At 59.7% G+C, this 27,976-nt stretch overlaps 1 protein-coding gene across 3 annotated transcripts; it reads right to left on the bottom strand.

The window, feature by feature from the left end:
- Positions 1 to 32: 32 nt before the first annotated feature.
- On the bottom strand, positions 33 to 27,809 carry ASPSCR1 (ASPSCR1 tether for SLC2A4, UBX domain containing). 3 transcript variants are annotated; one of them, XM_061144494.1, is made up of 16 exons: positions 27,658 to 27,809; positions 26,720 to 26,775; positions 23,648 to 23,762; positions 22,247 to 22,347; positions 16,720 to 16,777; positions 15,651 to 15,724; positions 14,869 to 15,304; positions 5,985 to 6,124; positions 5,691 to 5,772; positions 5,260 to 5,326; positions 4,778 to 4,840; positions 4,193 to 4,245; positions 773 to 824; positions 473 to 542; positions 215 to 390; positions 33 to 130 (listed from the first exon to the last, which is right to left on the bottom strand). In XM_061144494.1, exons 1-16 carry the CDS (start codon positions 27,757 to 27,759, stop codon positions 117 to 119), a joined length of 1,659 nt encoding a protein of 552 aa, XP_061000477.1. In that variant the 5' UTR covers positions 27,760 to 27,809; the 3' UTR covers positions 33 to 116. The 3 variants fall into 3 exon arrangements, with proteins under 3 accessions (XP_061000477.1, XP_061000479.1, XP_061000478.1); XM_061144496.1 differs by lacking the exon at positions 27,658 to 27,809 and adding an exon at positions 27,361 to 27,468; XM_061144495.1 differs by lacking the exon at positions 27,658 to 27,809 and adding an exon at positions 27,318 to 27,441.
- Positions 27,810 to 27,976: the final 167 nt, after the last annotated feature.

Below are 27,976 nucleotides of genomic sequence, written 5' to 3' on the forward strand. Positions count from 1 at the left end.
GGGACCCTCCCCTGGAAAAGATGACAGGAGGGTCTCAGGAGAGGCTCGCGTCTTTTATTTCCGCTCAAGGTGGGCAGGGGTCCTGTGGCTGGCAGAGTGGGCACCTCTGGCAGCTCTCACCTCTTCCCGGCTGCAAGGCAAACACACGGGGTGACCTCGGGGCCCTGGGCTCCTGCCCACAGCCCCTCCCCGCCCAGCCACGCCCCCAGGGTACCTGGCAGCTTCAACCACTTGGGCACTTTGCCCAGATCCCTCCTCACAGGGTGGGCTGTCCCCCGGCTGGGCTCAGGGGGCCCCACTGCCCCTTCCTCAGCAGCTGGCTCCAACTCAAGGGGTGCAGGGTCAGGGGCTGGCGGTGGGGTTGGGGTTCCTGCAGCCCTGGACATGCACCTGGAAACAGAGGCACAAAGGCCGAGGTGCCGGGTGGCGGGCGCTGTGCCATTGCACTCCGCCAACCTCTGCGAACACTCACCTGGCCGCAAGCACGTCAGCTGCAGATGGGGAGACGGTGTGTTCCAGCAGCCTGGGCTCCAGGTAGATGCCTGCAGGAGACCCAGTGTACCCTCAGGCCACAGACAAGGGGACCCCACCTGCCTACTGCTGCTTTGCTCTGGGAGGGAGTGTGGCCCAGCACTGGGGAGTAGTAGGGTAAGGGGGTATCCCACAGGTCTCCCTCCCAGACCTGAAGTCCTCTGCTCTGGGGCATCTCAGGAGCTGGAATGTGGGACCCAGGGCTGGCCAGAGCTGGTGGGCAGAGGGGGACGCTACCCACCTGTCGGCTCCTCAGGTCCAAAGTGCACAAGGGCGGCGGGGAAGAGGTTCGCCTACAGGGAGGGCGGAGGGGAGCTCAGAGAACAAGTGGGCCCCGTGGGGCACAGGACGGCAGGGAGGAGCAGGGAGGGCTGCAGCCCGCTTCTGTGCTGGCCTCACGGGCACATCTGTTAGGCCCAGGGCTCCACTGAGGCGGCTACAGCCCCACCAGGCCCCTCCCATCAAGCCGCCCACTGCCCAGCTCCACCTGTTCCTCCTCTGGCACCAACCCCAGCGCGAGCCAGGCCAGGGCATCAAACAACAGGGTCCTTCCAGGGCCCAGCCTCAAGCACCAGCTGAACAGGAAGCTCTTGTGGTGTGCGTGCTCTGGCATTTTTAACTACCTCCCCTTCCTGCCCAGGTCCCAGGGTCAACCCTTAATATTCTGAAGGTTGTGGCCGCCCCACCCTCAGCAGAGACTACAGGACATCAAGGGGTCAGAGATGCAGATGAACACAGAAGTGCATGGATGGGGATGGGGGCATGGGGTGTGAGGTGGCCACCAACAGAGGCCACAACCCACTATGCCCCAGGCTCCCCCGACCTCTGCTGCCCAAGAATGGAGGGGGTACTCTGCAAGGGCTGACAGGTGAGCCCAGTTCCCCTGGGAGCAGCTGGATGGGCGATGGGAGTACCATGTGCAGGGCTCGCCAGTGGTACCCAGACATAGGGAAGTGAGTGGGGGGCCTCTTGGAGCCAAGTTGCTTTGGGAGCCTGGGTTCAGAGGTGCCCCCAGGCCTACTGCCTTGACCTGAAAGCCCACATAAGGGTTCCCTGACTCAGCACTGGGTCACCTTATGAGGAAGAGCCAGTGCTAGCCAGCGTGAAGCCCCTCCTGCAGGGTAGGGGGGTCCCCACATTCTTCCTGGCATCCTGTCCGTGGGGGTGGTGGCACAAGATTTCTGCTCAAGGACTGGCCCCACCTGCATAAGACGCATCACATGGCCCCTGAAACATTCCTGGAGGCCTCCCAGGCAGGAGGCCAGACTATGGTGCAGAAATCAGGGTTGTAGGATAGGATCCCAGACCCCCCCAGCGTCATCACCTGCCTCCAGTCCCGCCTCTGCAACCGAGGGCGACCGTGGCTGCAACCCCCGGAGCTGGCCTGAGGAGCAGCGAGGCCACTACCCACAGCCCTGTGTCCTCAGCCCTCGGCAGAAGGGCCGCAGCTGCCAGCTGAGTGTATCCTCACAGCTCTGAGCTCTTGGAATTTGGTGGGGAGTATTAACAGAAAGAAGCTTCAAAGACCAGGAACGCTGGGATTGCAGGCAAAGCAGAGGGACAGAGAAGGGCCATGAACGCTCTGAAACCCCACTCTGAGGCCTGGGATCACAGCCTGCTGCAGGGGAATGGCCTGGAGGGTGTTTTGGGACTGCCCCCTGGCCCGGGAGGCACCGGAATCTGGAGGGGCTGGAAACAGGTAGGAGAGTGCCTTAACCTTTCTCAGGTGGCCCAGTGAGGCCAGACCCTGAGCTGGCCAACCCCCTAGGCACTGGTAGGATTATCCCAGTGGGGCCATCTAGGGGCTGCAGAGCTTAAAGCCTTGAAGGACCCCTCTGGGCCCCTCAAGGCAGCTCTTCTGGAACCTGGCCTCCCTGCCTCCCCTCTGCACCTGCTGGAAGTCCTCTACCTGCCAGCTTGTGTCCCAGGGGACAACCCCACTGGAAAAAGGGGTGAGTAGAAAGCACAGAAGACCACTATGACTCCAGGAGGGAGGTGCACCGCTCTGCTCAGGCTGACAAAGTTCACAGATCGTGGTGGTCTTCAGGGCCCTCTAAGGGCATCACCAAGGGGTGGGGCTTGATGTTGGGGCTCTGGGTAAGGCAGTGCAGGGGGGCTGAGACAGGAGCAAAGGGACGTCCCTGAGGCTCGGGGCTGCACCAGCATGAAGGGGCTCGGGCCCAGAAAGTAGGTATGACATGGGCTGTTGGGGACCTCTGTGTTCAAGGATGGCATCCTTGGCAACCACCAATCCTCAACCTCACCCATCTCGCCCAACAGTCACTCTCCTGGCCCCGTGGCCAAAACAGGCAGCTAGGCTTCCAGCCCCCACACCCACCCTGAGCTGTCACTTCCTGGGGTGCAGGACTGGCCCCCGGGCAGCCTCCAGGGCAGCCAGCAGCCAGCAGCCAGCATGCGGCCCTGCCAGGGACATGAAAGCCGGCAGCTTCCGCGCCCGCTCACCCGCGGGAGGGAGGAAGGCTTCCTTCCCCGAGCCCTGCCAGCTCTCTGATCGCAGGCGGGCAGGGACGCCACCCCGAGCGGAGGCCCCACGGCTCCAGGGCGAGCTGACGGATGAAAGGAGACGGCTGCTAGTAGCAGGGGGTAGAGTGTCACCAGCAATCAGGCTGCGTGGGCAGGACAGGCAGCACCCCAGGGTTCCTAATTGGAGGGGGGTGCCTGGACACTGGCCTCTCTCCATCCCAAAGCATCTTCCAAATTCAATGTTTATCAACAGGCTGGCCAAAGATGGAGAGTGGGGAGGGAGGGAGGCAGGGCGGGTGGGGATAGAGGGAGGCCCGGTGCCTCTGGGGCTCCCAGGGAGCTGCATAAGGGGGCTGAGAAGGGGGAGTGGGAATGCGGGGAAGCACCCTGCTCCCACCAACCTCGACTCCTTTCCTTGGTGGGCTTCTAGCCTCTCTGCTGGTCTGGCCCCATCCCCCCAAGATGGTGGCAGCCCCAGGCAGCAAGCAGATCCCCTTGCCCCAACTCAGACCTCTGCAGGGCCTGCTGGCCATTTAACAAAGGCCAGCCTCTGTTACTAATTAAAATATCTGAAGAGACTTTAAGAGGAAACCATTAGGCCAGAGGGCTGGGGAGGCCCCGGGCTGCTCTCCTGGGGTGAAGGGACAGGACATTCCTTCTGGCTCTGGACTGCAGCCCAGCAGGGCACCAGATCAACACTCCTCACCCTGGGAGCTCTCGGGGCCCCCAGTGCCCAGGGAGGGCCTGCCGTGGCATTCCCAGCGGAGGCCATGGGATCCAGGGGACAGGCAGGGGCAGGGCAGCAGGCCTGGCAGCAGCCCCTCCAGTCTGCAGCCAAACTTGCCCGGCAGCTGGCACCCCAGGGGCCTCCTGGGCGGCTGGCCACCTGAACTGAGGCCTCTGACCCTTGGTCCTTCAGGGGCTCCCCGAGCAGCCCCACGTGCCAGCCCCTTCTCACCCAGATCCAGGGGCAGTCCTGGCTCAAGCCAGCATCAGCCAGCTGGGCAGGCCCATCCCCACTGAAGCAGGAGGCGCGAGAGACTGAAAAGCCCCAAAACTGCCTTCAGGGGCGCTCTGATACAAGCTCACCCCTCTACAAGGCCTTATCGTACTTCTGACTGTGGCCTCACCCGCCCTCCCTGGCAACTGTCCCTCCCAGGCCAGCCCCAGACAGTACCTGAAAGAGGGTCAGCGTGTGGTCGTCCAGGATGGTTTTTGGAGGAGCGATGACTGCGGAGAAGTAGTTGTCTGCACCAGGAAGTGCCCTGCCCCTCCCCCCATCACCGCCCCCACCTTTGGCCCATGCTTGCCCCTACACCCCGACGCCCTGCTCCCAGAACAGCTTGAGAGTGAGCCGGAGGATTTCTGAAGCAGCCCCCTCAGCTCACATCTCCCTATCTATCTCTCTGCTGTTGCAAAAACCCAGCCAGAAGCTGGGGAGAGGGCCAGGGGCAGACTCACCCACAGGGGAACACCTGACCCCTCAACAACCCCCAGATGTTCTCCAAAGGCAGCCAGCAGCTCTTCCTGACACCCCCTCCCCCAGCCCCCACATCCCCCAGGGCAGGCGGGCAGCAGAGGGCACAGGGGTACTGAGCAGGGTCACCCTCCCTCCCCAACTCCCCCACCTCATGCTCAGACCCCAGCGCAAGACCCGCCAACCCCCGCCAACCCGGTGCTCTGCTTCTGTGGGAAGAGCTGCTTCAAGCCCCAACTGGGAGGGGCCGGGGCGGCTACCGGGATGTCCTGAGGAAGCACTCACACAGGTAGAACGGCAGCTCGGGGTTGCCCAGGTGGCGCCTCACGAAGTCCCGCAAATCCCCCACTGCAGGAGAAAGGTGGGTAAGCAGGCACCCCACTCCAGGGCCACGCCCCCTCCGCAGTGGGACGAGCCCGGTCCAACCTCTGTGCAGACCACCCCCCAGGGCACCGAGGACCCCCCCTCAGAACTGGTGCATGGCTGGCTTTCTTCAGGTGAGCTGCAGTCCCAGGCCAGGGGCCCCAGTACTGGGTATAGGGGAGCCCACCTTCTCTGGGTGCCCCTCTGTCCCACCAGAGCCCAGAACAGTGGGTGCATGGAGGGCACCCAGCCCCAGAGGCACTGCCCAGCTGCTCTGCCAGGCCTCTGACGAGAGCTGGTCCCCAGCCCTGTGCCCACTGCCTGCCCCAGAGCCCAGACGGAAGGAGCCTGGAGGGGTTGGTGGGGCCTCCCGCCCTCCTGGCCTCCCAGACGGGGCTGCTCACCGGTCTCGCTGGGGCGGAAGAAGCCCTGCAGGATGTAGCGGTCAGGAAACAGGACCCTCAAGACCACCTAGGCCAGGACAAGCCGGTTTGTCAGCAGGACAGCTGGAGCCCAACCCAGGCAGCTGTACCCCTGGGCCCACAATGGCCAGGCCTCCCCTACACTGGGCCAGCACCCCCTCACCTTGGCTGCCCCCTGAAACTCCTGGCCATGGGCTGGAAGCAAGGACCAGACAAGTACCCACATGCACTCGTGAAAACACAGTGACATTCTTCATCTTAAAACGGGGCTGACTGGTTCATTAACAAACCGCAGCCCTGCAGGCCTGTGCTGAACTACAGGAGACCATGGCCAGTTGACCTGTGGGCTGCAGGAAACGCAGGAGGCCCCAGCACAGAGCCGTGTGGAGACCGCACCCCCCCATCCTGGGTACCTTAGGGTAGCGCTGCAGCTTCTCCTTCATCTGAGCCTCCCTGAAGGCTTTGGTCACCAAGGGCGCTTCTTCTAGGCGCTTCCTGGGGAGGGGGTGGGCAGTGGTGAAGGTCCCAGGTCTCCCTAGCCAGAGCGGAGGCCCACACTGGCTGGACTCTGGGCTTCTCCCTCAGGCTCCGTGAGATGCCCCCCACACAGGGCCAGACAGGACTAAGAGCCCCCTGCCTGGGCCCCCGCACCCTCTGACGTGCTGCTGAGCGCATGGATGTCTCAGAAGGGGCCAGGGCACACCCACCGCTCACTCTTGAGTTGGGCCAAGCGTCTTCTGACGTCGTCCACCGTCACCTCGAAGAACTCGTCAGGCAGCTCCGCAGGCCAGGCCTGGAGCAGCACCTCCAGGTCAGGGTGGCACACCACAGGGTCTCGGTCCACCGGCTGGGCAGGCAGAGAGCTCAGCTGACGCAGGTCCCAGGAGAGGCCCAGGCTCCCCACCCTGAAGGGCTGGGGTAGCCACGCAGACCCCAGCTGAGCCATGTGCTGCCGGCCCCACCTGTCAGCCCGTGGCCAGGACTCCAGGGTGGGGCATGGGGCACCCAAGCCTGTCCAGGACCAGGGACCCTCCCCCGAGGCTAGCCCGCTCAGCAATACGGATGCTGAGACCCTCACCAACAGGGCCCCAGGGTCTCAGCGCAGCCAGGCCAGAGGGCACCCTGACTACTGGGGGGACCTGGACAGTGAATGAACGGCAGCATCTCTGTTCGCGTCCTGTCTTTATGGAGGCTCCCCATGAGCTCCAGGAAGCCACCTGCTATCACAGTCTCCCGAAGTGGGGAACAAAACTGGGGAGCAGTACGCTGGTCAGGGCCACGTCAGAGATTCCACAGGAGGGGCAGGACAAACAACAGCCCCTAAATCAGAGGCTTGGCAAAAACCTGCCAGCGGCCGGCCCGTGGCTACACAGACCCCACCTCCCTCCCTGGGGGAGCAGTCAGCCCCGCCCTCTGCCCACCGTGGGGACACAGGAAGGGACAGCCTCTTTCCTAATTGGCAGCCAACAGCGACGGAAATTACAAGGCAGGGCTCGCTGTTTGCAGTGCCTCCGGGTGGGTAATTGCAGCGAGTGTAGCCCAGCTGACGACGGGGGAAGACACCTTCGCGGTGCTGAGGCTGCCTACGGAGCCCAGCCTGGCGGAGGGGTCCCGCGGGGCCCACACCAGGTCCCGCCCGCCCTTGCATGGGCTGTCCACAAACGTCTGGGGTGAGGCCTCTCTCGCCTCCTGCTCCTGCCTGCCGTCTCCTCCATGCCCCAGCCTTGCACAGGAACCCACACTCTGCCTCCAACACCCAGCGCTGGGCTCGGCAGGCTTCTCTCAGTGTCCCTTCCTGCACCCTGGCTTGACCCCAGCCCCGCCGGCTCTAAAGATCAGACTCACCATCCTGGGGCTGGCCAGTGCACCTGCCAGGTGGCCCACGGCTGCTCCCCCAGCCACCCCCGAGGCCCTGACTGCCCATGCTGGCAGGTCTCTGCCACTCCTGAGCACACAGCTGCGTCACGCCTTGTAACAAAGGGCAGTGGGCTCTCGCCAGGAAGCCCCTCTGATCTCAGGGCACTGGTGGCAGGGTAGCTAGGGAAGACTGGCTGAGGCCCGGGCAGTAGGGTCGGTAGGTGGCTGCCCGAGGCCCCTGGGGGTTGCCCCCTCAAAGCCACAACCCTCCTGCAGCCCAGAGGCAGTCCACGCCAAGCTTTTTATAACAAGATGCCAGGCGCCAGGCTGCCCCCCACAGCCACGGCGCCTGCATTCCAAAAGGGCCGAGCACTCGCCTGGGCTCCTGGGGGAGGGTGAGGGCAGACATGGATGTGCCTGAGCAGGGCACCGCAGTGTCCACGAGTGCCAGGCCCCTGGGCACTCGAGCACAGAGCCCACGTGCCAACGAGCAGGCTCTGGGGCCACGCTGCCCCAGTCCCACCCTCAGAGGGCCCCGTGTGGGCACACGAGTGAGTCGCCCTGAGAATCCAGCCATCGGGTGACTTGTGGTCTGTGGCCTGGAGCTGAGCCTGACCATTCAGAAGTGCCCCTGTTCTCCGGGGGACATGTTGGTGAAGCCCGACCCTGAAAGCGTGGGGCCATTCCGGCCTCCTTGTCCTGGGTACTTCCAGTGCATAGCCCAGGGATGACCTGGAGGACCGCAGGCCACTAGCACTTTCCACAGCCCTCCCACAACTTCCAGAACAAGGATGCAGGCGACATCAGCCTTTAGCTTCATGCTGCCCAGGGGCCACTGACCTTTAGTCAGACAGTAAACTGACAAAAATCTCTCTCAGTGTTGCATCTACCCTCAGTTCATGCCCCTCCTCCCACGCAAGCCTCAGCTTTGCTCCAGAAGCCCGTCTGTCTGTCCAACAGCAGCCTGGAGCCAGGGTCCCACATGGGAGCCAGAGGGCCAGGAGAGAGCCACCTCGAGATGACTCTCTCTGACTCGCCTGCATCATCTGCACCTTGGGGAAACTCCCTGCTCCTGAGCAGAGGAGCCAGGGGTCTGATGCCACCCATCAGAGCCCAGACCACCCAAGTCCCAGAGCAGCTGCCCTGACCTGGCCCCAGGAGGGCCCTGTCCCACGAGAAGAGTGGATTTCCATGGCTGGTTGGTAGGACACATCACCCTGTCCTACCAAATGACCAAGGGAGAAGCCAGGGGGCCTCAAACACCTCCACACAGTCTGCCCAGTGGAACTATTTCCACTGCAAAGAGGAGAGAGACCAGGAAAGGAGAAGAGGGCCTGACAGCTCCACGTGGGAGGAAGTGCGGTAGACACGGCACTGGGGGGAGGTCAAGCCTTGGCCCTGCTCACTTCAGATGCTCTGCTGGCAATCTGGCCCTCATTTGCTGTTCCTTCACCCACCATTCCTTGGTCATGCGCAGTTGTTATGCACACAGCTCCCATCCTAGATGGATTTATGGAGATGTTTTTGGATAGAGACTAGAGATCTAGGATGAGACACCATTAGGTAAGGAAAAAGAAAGGCACCCGACGGCCGCTGTCAGAGGGCCTTGGTACCCTTACCATGGAGACTGGGTTCCTGTGCGCTGGTCGAGGGCCAGAGCTCCCAGTTCTGGGATGGGGCTCCAAAATTAAACACCCCCTGTGGAGAGGCAGGCCTGGAACCTTCTCAGCACACCTGGCAGCTTGTCTTCACAGCCCAGAACTCCAGGTCAACTCTTCAAGAGCCTGCGGGAGCCGCTCGGAGGATGTGCCTCCACTAAGAACCCAATGTCACCAGGCCTGGGTCATCCTGGCAAAACTGCAAGTTTTCCATCATTGGCTCAGAGTCCAGCTCCTGAAGGCTGTCAGTATTCAGGGCACAGACTGGCTCTGACTCCCCCACCCCCTTAAACCCCCGGAATGCCAGAGGAGCTGGTCTCTCCCCTGATGGCCTCAACGCTGTGGGCATCTGTCAGCGAGAAGATGAGTAGAATGATGAGGTGGCAGCCAGGGCCTGGGGCCTGAGTCCAAGGGGTTGCGAGGTGGGGGATCTATACGACTGCCCATGACAGATGAGCAAACAGGCACCATCCTGAGGCGAGGCACAGCGGGTGTCTGCAGGCTCCGAGGGTAGGGCCTTAAGGGACCCAACCCTGCTGGTGAAACACTCCATGGGGGTCCCTCATTTCCTGCAAACACATGACCCTGGCAAAGATTCCCTTGTCCCAGCTTCCACCGAAGTTATTACAGACAAGACAACACCCAGAAAACCTGAGAGGAGGAAGGTGGATGGAAAGAGTGGATGAGTCAGGGGGTCTGCAAACTGGATGAAAATAGCAAGGGGAACAGACGGCACCAGGGGAGGGACGAGACCCTCTGGAGGTGGGGAGATAGGAACACCCTCTGTGGGTGATGTTCAGAGGAGGCCCCGAGCGACGGCCTGAGATTGGAGAGATGTTGGACTGACATCTGGGCCACTCGGTCATGGGGACTTGGGAACCAGCCACCAGCTGTGGATGGCCACCAGCACCTTTAGAAAGAGCCGCTGCCACAGTGGGACAGACCCTTCGAGGGAGACCCGAGGGGAGGAAGGTGAGGGCACTGCCCACCATCAGCACCACTCCAGATCAGCAAGGTCACAGGCACAGCCAGGGGCTGGACGTGGAGGGGACAGGGCACCGGGCCAAGATCTGGGCCCACGGCGTCCCCCGACAGCTGGTAGACACGCTCCAGTGGCTGCCACATGAATGGCTGAGGACCCACTTGGGCACACTAGGGTCCCTTCGTGTCAGAAGCAGCCTCACTGCCCGCTGAGGTTTCATTTTCTTGACGGTAATTTTCCAGGACATGATGACACAGGGAGAAAAAATGCAAAAACTATTTGGAGGTGACCTCAACCCCAGATTTTCCAGCTTCCCTGTGAGGGCTCTTGTGTCCCTCCCGCCCTCCCGCCTCCCTCTTGCCCAGACTGTCCTCTGACAATGGTTTTTGGTAACAGGGAATGTGAAGCGTTTCCCCTTGAGGCTTGGAGCTGAAATGAATCACTACGCAGGAGGGACGTGGGCCAAGCCTCCGTCACTCAGAGCCGGCCGCCCTCCGGAGCGTGCGCCGTGCCAAAGTGAGGCCAGGCCTGACCAGCGAGGCCACACTGAACCTGAGCCCCCTCACCCGCTGGGCCCGTCATGACACAGGCAGAAGCCAGGCCTGCCCCAGCCTGGGGCTGAGGTCCACACCTGACTCTGCTCATCTTCCGAGCAGGAAAAACCAGAGCAGATCTTTAAAAGAGAAACACTGGGCTACAACAGCGACACGGGCAGTTTGAAGCCGGCATCTCTCCGTGCACACGGTGCACAGACCCCCAAAGGACTGAAATAAGCAGACGCAGGGCGTGGGGTGGCTCTCCTCATCCGCAGGGGAAGATGTGTGTTCCAGACCAGCAAGCCCGGGGGTGGATGCACACGGCGGATCTGGGCCAGGACCAATCCCACACAGGGAGCCCCCGGGGCCCAATCAGGACAGGGGCCCGCCAACCAGGCCTCCTGGCCCTGTGGGCAGCTCTGGGTACCAAAAGATGCTCAGGTGGCCGGGGTGCCCTGCCCGCCTGTTCTCCATCATGGCTCTGCAAGCTGGGCGTCTGCCTCTCCCCTGAGGCCAGTCATGGCTGACACAGCACAGAGACAGCTGCAGGGCACCCGCCGGTCACCAGGCTTCAGAAACCGCCTTGAGACTCAGCTGGGGCCTTCAAAGCGGCTGACCCATCTGCCGAAAACCCTCAGAGGACATCCCAATTAAGGCCAAGGCTGGCGCCCGCGGGTATCCACAGTCACCAGCAGGTCAGGGACAGCTCATACCCCACCCTGGGTTCACACACAGGGGAGAGTGAGCTGTGCTCTTGGGGGGCTGTCATGGACAGACACCCCAGACCAAGAGAAGGAGGGCAGCAAGGGGCACTGCTCCCGGTCTACCCCAGCCCCCAGGTCCTGGCCAGGGTCCCCCCAGTCCTGTGTGTTCTAAGCCTCCCAGTAACCGGGGACAGCCGGAGGTGAAGCTGATGACTGCCCCAAGGTGTGGGTGCAAGGTGCGGAGCAAGTCATCGGGGCCACGTCTCCAGGGGAAAAAACCAGCCCCCGTGTGGGGGGCAGGCAGGGGAGACCGCGGTCAGCCAGCCCTGCTAGGGGGTTGAGGCTTTTGATCACGAACCCCTGTGCCAGCTGCGTGGGGGGACGCCTGCTGGGAGCACGGCCCAGCAGCACAAAGAGCTGCGGGGCAGCCTCCAGGGCCAGCGGAAGGACTTCAAAGGACAGGCCAGGGGCCGCCGGGCAGCCCCAACCTCTCCCCGCACCCGGTTCTGACGGCCAGTAAAACTACCTTCTAATAATTAATGTTCTGACATCAAAGGCAGGAGCCGCCCGGGTCTGTAAACCATCCTGGGCCTCAGCCGAGGACCTGCCTGTATTTCATCCTGTCTCTTCTGACTCTTCATTCAAATCCAAAACCACACACAGGCAAAACATTAATGGGAAACTTGGAAACTCTTCTTGATTACTAAAATGTACCTTTGAAGTTCCCCCAAAAGTTCTGTTTTGTTCCCTCCTCCCCTCCCCCAGGACTCGAGGGGACACAAAGCAGACACCATGTGGCCAGCCGGGCCTCCGGGTGCGCGGCTGTCAGTGACAGGAGGCGCGAGGCGGGCGGGCGGGCGGGGGACGCGCCACAATCAACCAGCTGCTGGGGCTCCCAGATCAAAGACACGCACTGCTGGCGGCCAGGCGGACCCTCCCCGGGACCCCTCCTTCCTGGGGCCCCTGGGGTCAGCACTGGGGGATGCACTGGGAACCTGCGCCTGACAGCAACCACTACCAGGCCAGCACCAGCCCCGGCCACTCCCCACACAGCCATGGGTGTCAGCGGGTTCCCAAGAGATGCAGAGAGCCACAGGCTTTAGGTTGGGAGGAGGAGACAGCCAGCCCCAGTTCTAGCTTTCTGGCCCCCAAACTCAGGGACCCCTCCCCCAAAGGGCAGGCCTGAAGGGAGTCAGGCCCGGGCCCTGGTTCACCCCAACCACAAGGCTCTGTGTTCAACCACTGATTCTGGGCCCAGGTGATGAGACTGGGGGCTTCATACTACTATCTAATGCAGCCCAAACATCAGTGTAGAAGCCAGTGGGGTCTCCAAAAGGCCAGGGTGCCACCACTAACTCCCTAGGATGGACATTCATGGGGCTTGGGACTGGCTCAGTCCCCACCCCACCCCAACACCTCCCTCCCCACCGTCCATTTCAGCAAGAACACACCAAGGGTGATCTGGGGAGCAGGAGGAGGTCTCTGATGCCTGTTCCTCTGCAGGGACTCAGGCTCTGTTTCATGGCTGAGCTGCCCCACCTCCCCCCAACACACAGGCACAGGTGCCCCGACTTTTCCACCATACTCCAGTGTGTGACCTGGAGCAAGAGTGAGGAGGGGGCTCTAGAAGAGACAGGGTGCAGGCAGGCTCCAGCAACTGCAACTAACAGAGTAGCTAAACACATCACTGAAACTGGACTGACCCCTGGAATGCAAGGATAGCTTGATGGGAGAACTCTACCCAAAACCACATCATGCGAATGAACTGAAGGAGACATAAGGCGTGGAGTTACCTCAATGTGGGAAAAGCAGTTCATAAAACAACCACACTTAGAATAAAGAAAAATTCTCAGAGAATTAGAAATAGAACCACTTGATTTGATGGACTTTTCACAGCTCTCAGCATCCTTCCCAGATAAACTAAGATCACTCCCTGTAAGATCAAGGTCAAGACAAGGATGCTCACTAAATTTGCTATTCAACAGACACCAGAAACCCAGTCACTGATATACAACAAGCAAAAAAATGAGAGAAGGACATCAAGGAAAAAGATAAAACTGATGTTATTTGCAGATTCCAACTGACGCTGAGAAACTGCTGGAACCAGTAAAGCAGGTGAGCATCCCACTGCCCAGGTGGAGCCTCACCACCCTCACTCCAGAAGCTCCCAGTCCACGCAGGGAATCCTGCAGTGGCTCTCCATCACCTGGAAAGGTGATTTGTAAAGAGCAGTTTCTTTTGGCAGCGGCATCTTTCTCATCACATAAAACCTCAAGTGGACCCTGAGTGTGGATACATGGAGTCACTCTGGCTGGAAGGAAGGGGAGAGGAAGGTGGAGAACCTGGGGACCCCACTCCAAAGGTGCAGCAGTGTCTCAGACAATGCCCACGTGCGCCTGTGCAGCCTCAAGGGCTTCAGAGGTGAGAACCTGCCACCCAGGCTGCCAACCCAGGCTGGCACCACCGTAAGGTCTCCATTAGGAAAGACTCTCTCCAGCCACAAGCCAGAGGCCTAAACTGAACTCTGGATGACTGATCGCACAGAGCCTCCTTAGGGGCCAAGCCCAGGAGGCAGGGTGTCCAGGACAGTCCCAGGGCAAGACATTCTTTGGTGCCCAGGAACCCAAGACACTGAGAAATCTACAACATGCCACTCCTGAAAACAGGGTCTGTGAGCACTGCCGAGGGAACAGTCACACAGAGGGACACAAGCCCGTGGGAGCTTTGCCCTACGACTCATGAAAGCCCTACTGGACAAAGTCCCAGAGGCTTTCCTGAGGGGAAAGTCCTGCATCGGCACCCAGCTCAAGCACCTGACCCAACAGAAGTCATGCCTGTCCTCCCTCTTAGGAGCTCCGCCAAGGCTGCAACTGACCAGGGCAGGGCTGGCCTGACCTACAGAAGACCAGAGATGGCCTTGGGAGCTGGCACCATCAGACGGCGGGGAGGCAGACGCTGGCCACATGCCTGTCTTCTGCAGAGGTGTTGGCCACCTGGGGGTCCCCTTGCTTAGCGTGATCCAAGATGCAGGGTCCCGGCCACTGTGCATGTCTCTGTGTGGTCAGAGCAAGAGATGGGAGCGGGCCTCACTGCAGAGGAGGGTGTGAGACTCAGGACAGCTCAAAGGTGCCCACAGACAGACTCAACATCTACAAAAGCCCCATACTGCCCTGACGGCAGGTGTCTATGCAGTAAGCTATATTGGGTTGGCCAAAAAGTTTGTTCTGGTTTTTCCATAATATCTTAACAGAAAAACCTGAATGCGCTTTTGGGCCAACCCAATACCTCAACAGAGTTGATCAGAGCCTGGGCTCTTCCATCCGAGCTCAGAGAAGGCCGTGCACCCTCCTCCCAGCCACGGCTCAGGCGGCCACCAGGAACTTCCCAGAAGTGTCCAGCAGAGATGTCCAGGGCCCAACCACAAGGCCACAATGTTTGTGAAGAGTGAGCAAACTCACCCTCTTCTGGCCAGCGATCGGACACAATAGGTGAGCTGGGGAACGCCTGGCTCAGGAGTAAAGGTGGCATGGCACAAACAAGGCCAAACCACCTTCACACCAACGCTGGTCAAACCCACCAGCCCAGCAGAAGGCGAGGTACCAGCTCTAGGAAGGATGGCTCTGTCGACTGTGACGTGGCCACAGGGACACACAGGTTTGTCAAAACCCATCAACAGTACATCTAAAATGGTGCCTCAAGGAAGTTAATTTCAAGCAAAACAATGCCAAAACATCACTTCCCTGAGAAGATGAAAACGTACGCAAGTGACCCTGCTGTACCCTAGGCTGACCAGCCACAAGGTCAGGTGCTGTCAGAAAAAATGACCCCAGCGCCCAGCCCAGCTCACCCCTTACCGGCTCCGGCTCTGGCTGAGGCTCTTGGCCAGGCCTCGACTTCTTCGGCTTGGAGGGGCCTGCAGGGCTGGAGAAGGACTTTGGCAGTTTGGCTGAAGATGACATCAGAGGCCTTGCAGACCCGGAGGGGCCCCCCAGTCGCTGTCCCCCACCAGAGAAAGGAACAAAAGGGGCAGGTGGGGGCTCCTTCGAGATCTGCTTCGCCTGAGCATCCGCTGGTTTCGGGCCTAGGCCATCCACACTGCTGGCACCCGGGCTTACTGCCTCATCCTGACGGCTCACATCGCCCTGGCTGAGCCCTGCCGAATTCAGCGGGAGCCGAGGGCTGCTGGCTGCCTGGTCAGCTGATATGGAGGGGGTCGGGCTTCCTGGGCTTTTGCTCCAGGAGGCCCCAGGCTCCTGCTTGCTGGCAGAGTCACATCGCTTCATGGAAAACCTGAGTGGAGAGGCCCAGAAAGCAAGTGAAACTCCACACGTGGAGCCCCGGGTCTCACGGTGCCGCCCCCTGGCCCTGATGACTACCAAACTGAACCCAGTGAACCGAAAGCACCCCACAGCCCTTCCCGACCCACCTCACCTCCCAGGGGAAGGAATGTGCACGGGATCACCATGCCAACCCTGCCAAGGGCAGATCCCCCACCTGACACTGCACCCTAGGGTGCCCAGCCCCCCAGGCTGAGGGCAGGCGAAGCCACCGGCGAGGGTCTGGGCTTCCCCATGTTTCCTGTTGCCTTTCCTTTGAGACCCCCGTTTTCTAAACCAGACTCAAAGACACGCCCCACCTGATGATCGCACTGCCCCCAGTAAGGCCCAGCGACTGCAGCGTTGTGCTCTGCAAGGCGGCTCTGCCGGTCACCTGTGAGGGGGTACAGGACATCCTGCTGACCCCGTGCTGATGAAGCTCCCCACCCGCTGAGCCCGCCGCATGCTGCCTCCCCCAGCCTGGGCACTATGTCACCAGCACTGTGGGGTCGCCCTGCCGACCCCAGCACCCAAAAGGCCTGGGTCCAGCCCCTGCACCCCAATCTACACCTGAGCATTTGTCTGCTCATTCATGTCTGTCTCCCCAATCCCACCCCATCCAAGGTCTGGGTGGGCAGGGCTCGGGCCTGGGTTAGCCACATCTGGCCAGCTGATGAGCCCCCTGAGGGCCGGGACTGACCATCATGGCCTCAATCCAGGCCCAGGTACCCAAGGCCCAGCGGTCTCTCTCCTTCCGGGGAAGATGTCTCCCTCAGGCCCCTCCCACTCACGGCCCGGAACCCTCACCCAGCTGAGCCCTGGGTCCGGAACCTCAAGCTGGGATAAACAGGTGGGTGTGGCCCATCCCTACCAGGGGCCCCTCGGGGACAGTGGCCACCCCAGGCCAGGAAGGGCACTTGGCCAGGCTTGAAACAAAAGCCCCTGTGAGCCAGGGCGCCGAGCGCCAGGAGGGTCCCCCGTCACGGGCGGGCGGGCGGGGACAGGCAGGGCCTCGGTGCCAGGCCAAGCCCGCACCACGCCACACTCGGTTTTGAAAAAGATCAAAACATGGAGCAAAGCAAATATTTATTAAAATGAAACCACTTTTGTGACTCTTGGGCTTTGAGAGAAGCTGAGAAAACAAACAGGGCTCTGAGGGAGGTTTGGGAGCAGCCCGGGCGGCCCGCGGTCGGTTCCAGCGGAGCCGGCGTCCTGCCTTTTTTCCATGAAACACATCATGCTTTCAGGGCCCAAGTCTGCCCGTCGCTGCTTTGAAAGCAGGTCTGAGGGAGTGAATTTTCCAGATTGGAAAGTGGGGCTGGGCCTGTGTGGCAGCTAGGAGTGGGCGGCGGGGTGCGGGCCAGGCGGGCGGGTCCGCAGCTCACCTACCTCATCCCTCATGTACACGCAGATCGGGCTGGCCTCACACGGCCGCTCCAGACACTCCCTGTGAGGAGAGTGAAGAAAGCATCAAAGGCGGCCACTGCCCGGGGACACTGCTGCCCTCAGGACGGCACCCTGGCCAGCGCCATGGGGACCCGCCCACCCTGGCTGCCCCACGGCTGGCCATCAGCCTGGCAGAGTCTCCCACCCGCCCCTGGCCTCTGGGCTCAGAGCAGAGAGGACACGGAACGGGGGGCGGGCAGCACCTCCCAGATGTGCCTCACGGCTCTGGCAACTGTCCCTGCGGTCGGTGATGACAAGTCCTGGGGGACCGTGATCGAGCTTTTATCTGAACCTGTCCCCTGAGCGGGTTGCTGCCACGAGAAACACCAGGATCACTTGGCAAGGATCACACGGACTCCAAGGAGAGAGTGGGGCAACCCTGGGACTAACAGGGAGGTGGGCAACAGGCCCGGCCACCTGTGCCCCTCCCCTGTAAAGCAGACCCCAAGATGGAAGGGAAGGGCCCTAGGGAAGCGTAGCTGGGCACGCTGGAGGGTGGAGGGCATGTAGGTGCACAATTGGGCACACGCTCAGGACAGTCCACACCACTTGCACCAGCCTGCACCTCGATGGCCATTGAGGTTATAAGCACACAGTGGCCAAGTCCTGGCTTTGGATGGCTAAATTGCTGGTGGCAGGCCTGTGACAACCAACTCAAGTTCATTTCTTCATCTCTGCATCTCCTGACACATAACCGTAGAACCAGCCCCAAATAAAGGCCCATCCCAGACCCACCAGCAGTGCCCCAGGCCTGTCCCTCTCCTCCAGGAAGGGTGATATTCAGGAAAGGCAGGAGAGCTGAAGCCCCCTTAGGCCATGCAGCTCAGCCCAGCCGGTTACACAGGTGCTGAGCTGGTAAATGTATGGACACTGGAACACTGCCTGGGCCCACCCCAGACCCGTGACAGAGGACCCATGTCTTCTGGGTGGGTTCAGCATGTTTTCTCCCATCTCTCGTTCGCTTTCACATCTTACGGGGCCAGGCCTCAGGAAAACACAAGACCCCAAAGTGCCAGAGAGTCAGCCCTTGCCAGGCCCACACGTTCTTCATCCTGACGCCAAAACAGAGGAGAAGCGAGGGAAGCTACTCCAGCAAACAAGATCCCAGGCCCAGAGAGGAAGAAGGAGGGGGAGACACGGGGGTCCTGCTCCTTTCAATGGCAACAGAGACGGCAGCTGCCTGGGCTCAGAAAGCTGGCTGACTGCCCATCGCAAGACCAGCAGAGCCCTCTCTGCTCCTAGAGGCTCTGGTCACACATCGTCCCTCCAAAATCCTCGCCCACGGCACCTGAGGGCAGCCCGGGAACCGCAAATTACAAACAGGGACGAGAGTATGGCAGCACCTGGGAAGGTCTGCCTGCCTGCCTACTGTCCTCAGAGGCCTCTGGACATCAAACAGCAGCCCGACTTTGATGTCGGCTCCTCCAGAAGGATCGGGTTCTCGCGTGTGGGATCTGAGAGGAGGCCCATAAACACGCTGAGGGGAGTGGCAGCCGCGATCGCTTCCAGACTTTCCTGGCCAATTAGCAGCGTTCTCGTGTCCAGCTGAGGACAGCAGACCAGGAGGTTCCAGTTCATTGGTGAGTTGAAGCCGCCATTCCCTGCCACAGGCCTCGCTGAAGATCCTCATTCTCAGAAGGAACTTTAGCAGGGCCCTCCCGGGGACCCCTGTGCCCCCGGAACTGCCCTCAGCTCCCCCAGCCCAGGCAGGGCCACTGACCCAATGGGGTGGTGCTAGGGAGGATCTTGCTTCATCTGAGGCCAGCACACCTGCTCCTGGGGCTGGGCCAAGGGCCAGGGGGTCGGCCAGGCAAGGCCAAGGCCCTGCTGTCCTTCACCCACCACAGAGAGTGCTACTCTACAGATGTGGGCTCCAGGCAGAGCTCCCAGGGAAGTGATGCTGTGAACGGGGGGGCAAGGCAGTTTATCTGGAGCCCCTTATGTTTCTGTCACCTGTTTGGGCCTGACCAAGTGGGGCTGGTACAAACTCAGCTGCCTCTGACACAAGGCTGGCACCACAACACTCCCATGCAAGAATAACCAAAACTGACAGAAACCAACCCAAACTAACAGAGCCGTGCCAACAGGCTCAGAGGGGCCCCTGAGGCCACTAGAAGGCCCAAGGGTGGGCGAGGCTACGTCCTGAGGGGCCAGGTGACTCACACCCACCACACTCAGCAACCCAGCCCACAAAGAGATGAGGTTAGTGCCAGATGGACCAAGAAGGATGAGGACTGGCCAAATCACAGGGATTCCTTCCCCTGAGCAGACAGAACGGGAAGTTTCGAGAGCAAAGTGGCCTCTGGCCTTTCCAAACAAGGCTGGGGGTGGGGAGGGAGGCCTGCCTGAGACCACTGAATGAATAGCCTAGCATCTATGCCTCGTGCTAACCGCCCACAAGGCCCTGGGTCTGGGCTCTGCGTGACCATGGCTGGTCCCTAACCTCACAGGCATCCCTTCCCTGCAGTCCACAGTGCCATGGGGGCAGCACAACCCCAAGAGAACAGGCAGATGGCCTGTCTTTCCCAAGGACCCCTGAGTCCCTGCCCTTACTATCCACAGGGTGAACATGGCTGAGATGGACCAGCAGGCTCAGCCATGAAATCAGGCCCGGTGCCGAGGGGCAATGGGCTTCAGGGGAGAATTGAGCCTGCACGGCACGCCTGGAGCCTCCCTGCAGCAGACGCCTGGGAAGCAGAGAGGCGGACGGGCCAGCCCACATGGAGCCAGTACTGTCCTCATGGCTCCAAGTCCACACGGGTGCTAGCACTCACAGGGCAGCCGGCCCAGAGGGAGGCCAGCTCCAAGTGTGAGACACACCGAATTTCAAAGACCTCCTACCAACGAAGAATGTAAAATATCTCCTTTTTCCTGTTGATTACATGTTCAGAGGATAATATTTTGGATATACTGAGTCAAGTTAATTATATTCCTAAAATTAATTGCCCCTGTTTTTACTTTTCTTTGATGTGGCTACCAGAAAATTCTGAATTACCTCCTTGTCCCGCACGTGTGGCCCACATGGCACATCCAGTGGACAGTCTGTGGTTCCAGATGCTGGCGTCAGGGCCGGGCCACTGTCCACCGTGATCCCCAAGCAGAGGACCCACCACCCGACCCACAGTGGACCCGGGATGCCAAGTTCACACCCGCATGGCGCCAGTCGCTCAGGGACGCTTACCACTTCGCAAAAGCGTCAAGTGAGAAAAACCAACTTCCTGCTTGTCCCACTCTTGGGCACACGGAGACTCAGAATCCCCAGAGCCGCCCACCCCCCAGCCAGTGAGGGAGCTGTTATGAGCCAGCTGGAGCTCCCTCACCGCATTGGACCTGTCAGGCGGCCGCCCCCGACTCCGTCAGCAGGGCACTCTTGTGGCCCCAGCGTGACCTCACCAGTTCACTGGGCATTTGGCCATGGCTTTGGGGCCGAAGCCGCCACCCACCCTCCCACATCTGAACCCTGCTTCAGTTAGTGAATGCCAGCTTCCAAGCAAAGGCCCAGATCTGCACTTTTGGAGACGAAGCCTTGGCAAGTCCCATGTACAGGTCCAGCAATTCTGTCTCCAGAGTAGATCCTCAGGGCAGAGCAGTCAGCAGTTTGCTCAGAGAGGGCATGTGGTACATGGGTGACCCCGTGTGTCTAAAAATGGCTCTGTTTCATCCTCATCCCCTGAACCATCTAGCAAAACAGAATTCTAGAACAAATGCATTTCCTACAGTGTTCTGAAGGCACTGTGCGGCCACCTTCCTGGTGCTACCAAGAGGAGCCCGAGCCCGCCAGCCCCCTGAGGGTGCGGAACCATCCCCGCATCCCCAGCTCCTGACGAGTCACAGTGATGCCACCAGATGGGGGCCCACTGGCCCAAGCACAGCCAGCCTGTCACTCGGAAACGCATGCCCTTTCGTTCCAGGACAGCTTCCCACCAGCTTCCTCCTGGGCTTCTGTTTTCTTTCTAGAGTTGAGGCAGCAGGAGCTGGCAGGCTGGCCTGTCCGGACTCCCCATCCTCTGGCCTCTGCGCTCGTGCCTGGCGGCTTGGCTCTGTGGCTCCTCCCAGGTGGAGGCAGGGCAGGGATTCTGCACCCCAGGTCCAAGGTCTGCTCCCACGCCTCCATGGCCTCATGTGCCCTCAGGTGTCTGCTACCAAGAGAAGAATGTGCTCCGGCAGGCCACAGATCAGCCAGACCAGCTAACCCTCAGGTGCCTCAGCAGAACGGCAGGCCCCCAGTCCGCCAAGGCTCCCAGACACGCAGCACACTGGCATGTGTGTCTGGGATCTTGCCATCTGATCCACAGCTGTGGCTGACCCCAGCACCTTCTACTGCGGCTTGCTGATCTGCTTCTGAGAGTTCTTTTTAATGATGCCTCCTTTTTAATGGCATCCAGCGACCCAGTTCCAATAGCCTCTCCATCCTCCGAGAAAAGGAACAAATGCTCTTGCCTGTCCTGACAGCTGCTGTCCCTTCCTGTTTGCACTGGACTCTCATGTCAAGCTCGCTCAAATGTCTGGGCACCTTGGCTGTGAGCTCCCAATTACACTGGGGCTCTGGCCACAGTGCGACTGGCTATCAGTAACCAGGTGGTGATCTGAGGAGCCACCCATGCCCCCAACACTAGGAGCCTCCAGAATTCTCACGCTCACCTATCCCCATTCTCGGGACAGTGCAGGCAGAGCCCCATCCTACCCAGGGAACCACCTCCGGCATCAGCAGTGTGGAGTCTGCGGGGATCTAGGACCTCACCTCCTCCTCCAGTGCCTGCCATGGCCCCCCCACGTCCCCTTGTCATCCTCCCCACCCTGTCACTGTGAGGACCCCATCCAGACTCCCCTGTTCCACAGAGACAAACCTAGTTCTTGGGCACTTTGAGAAACATCAACTCATCTCATCATCGTATCACCCTTGGGAGGTCCCGAGAGGGTAAACAACTTGCCCAAGGCCACACAACAACCACTGTATCCTTCCACGGTCCCTTCCATTCTGTGGCTGGAGACCTTTAAAAGTGGACAAAGACTTCCACCCCACAAAGAAAAATGAGAACTTCAAAGACTACCATTTTGACACTTTCAGAAACAAAGTTTAAACAAAGTCAGATAGAAACTGACCCATGGCAACTGTCATTATAGTGTTTTCTCTAAACACAGCCCATTCTCACCACAAGGGAGTTTTATAGCTGCAGCATTTGTCAGCTGAGAAGCCCAGCACCCTACTTCCCTATTCAATGCTCACCACATCGGAGGGGGTCTCTTGGGTCCCCCACAAGCTCTTCCAGGAGGGCGAGGCCTGGCCATCACACCACAACACCCAGTAAAGACAGATGAGCTACTGGTATAGACTGAAGGCGGTACCAGCAGCGGCTGGTGGAGGCCGAAGCACAGCTCATGCTTGCGGCTCTGGATTAACCCCAGTGACCACGGCAACATCCCCACGGCAGAGGAAGGCACAGCCCAGAACCTGCTCATCAGCACTTACCTGATCTGGGCAAAGTGGCAGAGAAGCTCCCAGAGCGACTGGCCTGAGCAGAAAGTGTCTTGCAACCTAGAGCCATCGTCTAACTGCAGAGCGATGCGCACCTAAGGGGTGAGACGTTGGAGCCAGGTCAGGAAGAGGAGCACTGCCCTGGCTGGACCCCGCCCAGGTCTGGTCCTCAGGGCACAGGTGGAGGGCACTGTGTTTGCTGAATTTTTTTTAAATAAGTGAGCACACCGTTTTATGAGATGCTTTTAACAATTATCTCCCAAAATAGGGACACAAGTCTATAACCCACAAGGGGGATAAATTCTCTGGTCCCTCTATCAAGTGACAGACACACTAAAGCACAAAGTCCCCAGGTGAGGACCTTGCTCAGCCCATTGCCACAGTACAGTGACTCTCTAGGTCACTGCTACTCTTGCCCTTCTGGCCAAGGGGCTCCTCCAGGGCACGTTTATCTACATTGTATGTGTCAGTCGCTCAGTTGGGTCCGATCTGTGACCCCATGGACTGTACCCCACCAGGCTCCTCTGTCCAAGGGATTCTCCAGGCAAGAGTACTGGAGTGGGTTGCCATTGTTTACATTAAATCTCAGTAAAAGACAAAGGAGAAACCACTCTGTGGGAAAGCGTGAGGGGGTCTCCAGCCACGCCCAAGGAACCTCCTGGGGAAGTCAGGGTTCCGTCCACATCAAAGGCTGAGAACCACAACTGTAATGGAAAAAGAGGTCTATCAGGCTCAGTGGGCTCTAGACAGAGAACTAATGCCCCTGAGGCTAGGCCTAGCCTCATCTCTCAACCAGGATGAAAACTGCTTCCCTGCAGTGTTGGGAGTATTTGCACTTTCGTTCGTAAAGGACCTGCCTGGGCACAAGAGGGCAGCTATCACCATGATTCTTGTCTCTGTCTGTAGTAATCCTACTACCATCTGCTAAATCCCTAGGAAGCAAAAGTTGCAGATTTGGTAGAAGGCAGGGAGCTGCGGTCGGAAGACTCAGGCTGTGCTCTGGCTGCGCCCGGTCAGAGGAAGCCTGCGGCTCACCCTGTGTGTCCTCATCCCAGAACTGAGGCTGCACTGGATGCCGCACAGAGAGTCCTGCCGACTCTAAGATTCTTGGCGATATTCTATGGTGAATGCTGCCAGCATGCCGACATGGACACAGCACAATTAACCGCCCCCACCCCAAAACACATTCAGCACAAAGAATGAAAAGTCTCATTTCCAATCATCAGTTTTTGGAATAGAAAAGTGGCTGTCGCCTGACTGAGAGAAGCCAGTATCACCCGAGGATGGGGACGAGTGCCTCGTGTGCACAGCCCACGCTCCCCACCCCATCTGCTCGGCCCAAGTGGTCTGAACAGAAGAGCTGGGAGGCGCACTGCCGCCCCGAGAGCCACCTACCATGTTCTCAGGCCCCTCGCGGCTCCGGGAGATGGGCACCATCTCCAGCTTGGCATTGTTGGGCAGGTTGGCGAATCGCCACTGGAGAGAGAGGTCAAGCACATTCCTCTGAAACCTGCAAAACAGATCAAAGCCTCAAGCTGCCCCCTGACCCGAACACAGCCCAGCACTGCCAGGAGCAGGGTACGAGCAGACGCCCATGTCTGGCCAGCACTTCCACAATCCCTGGCGGCAAAGCTGCAAGAACTGAGGGATGGCCTGAGAGCCTGCAAAGACAGGGTGGGTCCCTGACTCCAGTACTGGGTCTTCTGAAGGAAAGAGAGTGAGCTCTGCAGGTCTTCTGAAGGAAAGAGAGTGAGCACTGATACAATTAGAGCAAGAACAGTGAGAACACAGACAGGTCACCCCTGGGGCAAAGCAAGCGCCTGCTCCCTCAGACCATGAAGCAGTGATCAGTCCAACTACAAACTCAGAAGATGAAAGCACACATGGGCACGACTGAAGGGCATGCACCTCGCTCTGCACAGAAAAGCTCCTACGGAACAAAGCCCTGTGGCCACTGCCCGGAGCTGCAGCACTCCAGCCACTGCAGCCACTGCCCTGTACTGCAGGCCACCGGCCAAAATGACCTGCTCCCGTCCCCCCTGCTTCCTGCCATCCTTGGAAGCAGGACCACAACCCCAAAGACCAGTGACAGAGGCAAAGGTTTTAGAGAATCACAAATGGAATGACCTGACCTAAAGTCCCCATGGAGAGCCAGGCCCTCACAGTAGCTGGAATATGGGGATAAAGGGCTGAGACCACCATCCCTGGCTCACAAAGCCAGGTCCTCCAACCCTGGAGCAGCCCATCGTCTCTCTGTCCATGTCCTGCATGTTTTAGAGCTGAGGACCTGGCAACTTAGCGCCTCCAACAGATGAGGAAGAGGCCTGCGTGGGCCCACAGCCTCCTCTGACCCTCATGCACAGAGCTCCTGGATGCAAGGAAGGATGGTTCCTAGAAGGAACTAGTGGGAGCAAAGTGAACTGGTGAGTCAGGAGGGAAATACCCACGGCCAAGAGGACAGGTAGCGAATCCAGCGACCTCCGAGACACCTGCTGGTCTCCACTGGCAGCCAGCCCTCCTGGGAAGCATGGCCAGGGTTGTGATCAGCCTGCTTCACAAACAGGAAACCCAGATGTGAAGTACCTACAGGTAGCCCAGGCCACCCAAAGACAGTGCTAGGACCACACTGCACAGCTCCTGATATCCAGCTCAGATCTCATCTCGTCTGGGGACTGAAAGAGAGTCAGATACCCACACCTGACAAGAGGAGGGATAGAAAGGGGCTTGGGACTTGGAGGCTTAGACACTGTCTCACCTGGGTGAGGGCAGGAGTGTGGCAGCCAGGTGGCCCTGGAGCCTGCATGACCTTGGGCCCTCTCATCCTGACCCTCTCTGCTCCCACAAATGCTATGGAAAGGAGAACCACCACTGTTAACTCTACAGATCACTTGGGAGTGAGGAAAGCTCTTGCCCGTAACAGAAAACAGTACTGCCATGTCGCCGTGATTTTATAAGACACAGACAGCGGCCAGAATGAATCACCAGAAGAATGAATAAGAGAACTTATTTATGCCTCTCAGAAGTCAAACCATGAGCTCCATTTTTAATGAAAGTTTAGGGGGAGAGGGGGAACTATAGCACTGGCAAGAGAATATGAGATTTGAACACACAAGAAAGTGGTCACCCGGCAGCATGAAAATCAAGATGCCTTTGGAAACAATGGTTTTCTGAACATGCAAAGGGCGTCTGGAAGACCTAGGAAAGAAAAAACTTTGATACTCATCTTCAACACTTTAGAAATTGCCACACAACTTCAACGTTAAGTGCGAGACAGGACAGCAGAGCTAAGGAAAACTCGACTGAAGGGAGGCATTCGGAGCTCTGGAGATGAGGGGAAGGGGCCTCAGGAAGTACACACATGCACGTGGGCAAGAGGCTGCCTTCCTTGGCAGGAGCAGCAGTTTTTAAACAAATTACACAGCCAGTAGATACAAAGAAAACAAGAGAAAAATCAATACATGTTGTAAGAGTCCAACCAGGCACCACATGGAAATCGCAGGCAGGTTCAGGGAGAGCAAAGAAAGAGTACATAGCTCTGTGACAGGATGCCAGGGGAAGGCCCAGTATAGGCCCTGGGATTCTCCGTGGCTGGGTAGGAGGCAGGGATCTGGGATGACACGAAAGCATGTGTGCTCAGACCTTCTCTATAGAGCCCCATGTGAGAGGCAGCGCAAGCCAGGTCTAACAGAGCAGTCTCCCACACCTCGGGCTCCTGTCTACCCCTGATGGGAGGACAGCCATACTGTGAAGGATATGCTGCTAAGGTAGGAAGCTCCCCATATGCGACAGAAATCCACACCCACTCGTGTGGGGTTTTGACTCTTTCACTGCCCTAGATCCCAGAATCTGGTGAAAGCCCTCTCTTTGGAAAAATGCCTGCACACGAAGACTGGTGCACAGCTCCAGGGCCTGAAGCCACCAGAAGCCACCTGCACTTTGCAGGTTTCTTCCCATTTCTCCATGATCACCTCTTCTTGCCCTCAGAGCCCCACCAGGAACTTACACAACCTAAGGCCCAAAGCCCTCTGCCATGGTTGGAATGATGGCCCCTAAAAAGATATATCCATAGCCAAACCCCCAGAACTCATGAATGTAACCTCATTTGGAGACAGGACCTTTGCAGATGTAATTAAAATCTCAAGATGAGGTCATCCTGGATTATCTGCTAGGCCCTAAATTCAGAGACAAGTGCCCTGATAAGAGACACACACAAGGATCAGGGAGGCAGAGGCGAGAGGGAGGCAACCACAAGCCCAGGACACCTGGAGTCCCCCAAAGCTGAAAGAGGTAAGACAGCGGACTCGCCCAGATCTCTGGAGGGGACGCAGCCCCACCAACCCCGTCATCAGGGGCTTCTGGCTTCCAGGGGATGAGCGAATAAACCCATGTGGGCTGAAGCCCCAGCAGGGCCCTGGGTGAAGGGTGATTATGGATTTGGAGCCCGTGGCCTGGCCAGGGCAAACTCACTTCAGGTCGTACTCGTTGGGGTTGAAGTCCTGCCGACGGCACGTGTCCTCCAGGACCTAAGGGTGAGATGGGGGTGTGAGCCACTGTGTCAGGCCTGGTCGCCCCAGGCGGGGGCAGGCAAGTGCCACTGGGGCAGCTGAGGGCACAGAGTCCACCTCTTGCAGAGCCTATAATACAAGTGGTGGACCATCCACTCAGCAGCTCCACACACCTCACCTGCAAATCCTGCTTACTCTCTCCTCACTGGGCCTGCTGTGTCAACTCAGCCCTGCTGGACCCGGCCCTCAACAACTGGCCACCACAGGTATCTTCCTACACACTCAGGGACGCCCCTCCACCCCCAGAGAATAATGTTCAGACTCCAAAGAGAGCCAGCTCAAGGAGGTCCTGGGTTCCCCACTCGACGGAAGCCCCTCTTTCATCATGCTCTGCACACACTGAGTTGCCATTCATCGGCTCAACCCCCTTCCCCACCGTGTCTTCGCGCCGGCTCCTACATAACAGAGCCCAACAAGCATTTCCAACACAACGGGTTCGACATGGGCCAGCTGCCAGGTTAAGGGCAGCAAGTGACTCAGCACACGCCGCCACAGCGCACCGAGCCGGAGGGTGACTCCAGAGTGGAGACATGGGGCCGGGACCTTCGGAGTTGGGCTCGGAGCGCCGCGTGCTCAGATGTGGGTAGTGGGGGCCGCGACCCCAGGCATCCCCTCAAGGAGGCTAGCCAGCCCCCATCCCCGTGCGCCCGGAGCCCGACGCGGAAGAAGGCGGGCCCGCCGCGCCTTGAGGCCGTTCATTGGCCGCAACAGGCCCCGCCCCAAGATTCCCTCCCGGCCCCGCCCCCGCGGCCCTCGCAGCAACCGCAGGAGCGGCGGGCGCCACGTCCCCGCCGCCGCGTCTCCGCCTTCCTCTCGCCCGCCGCCCGCCCGCGGCCGCACCTGCAGCAGCACGGTGCTCGGCGTCACCTTCACCGTGTGGCGCCGCCCGTTCGGGGCCAGCACCGACACCGCGGAGCCCCCGCCGCCTGCCGGGGCCGCCATCTTCCGCTCACGTGACCCGCCGCCCGCCTGGCCGGCGTCAAACAACTTTATCCGCAACAGCCGGACGCACAGCCTCGCGGCTTCGGGGGCGGGGCCTGGGATGGGGCGGGGCCAGCGCTCCTCCGGGTCCGCCCCTGCATGGCCACGCCCCCGACACTTTCGCTGGCCCCACCCCCACCCCCGAGCGCGCGCCCGACACCTGAGCGCGGTCACAGCA

This window comes from Dama dama, chromosome 5, assembly GCF_033118175.1.
Source record: "Dama dama isolate Ldn47 chromosome 5, ASM3311817v1, whole genome shotgun sequence".
Taxonomy (NCBI): domain Eukaryota; kingdom Metazoa; phylum Chordata; class Mammalia; order Artiodactyla; family Cervidae; genus Dama; species Dama dama.

Excerpts from the sequence above, each read along its gene's own strand:
- ASPSCR1 (XM_061144494.1), bottom strand. The coding sequence starts at position 27,759 with ATGGCGGCCCCGGCAGGCGGCGGGGGCTCCGCGGTGTCGGTGCTGGCC. Across the intron at positions 16,778-22,246 it reads TGCCACTTTGCCCAGATCAG|GGAGTGTCTGGAGCGGCCGT; the intron begins GTAAGTGCTGAT and ends CTCTCCTCACAG. Across the intron at positions 825-4,192 it reads ACACGCTGACCCTCTTTCAG|GCGAACCTCTTCCCCGCCGC; the intron begins GTACTGTCTGGG and ends CCCTCCCTGTAG.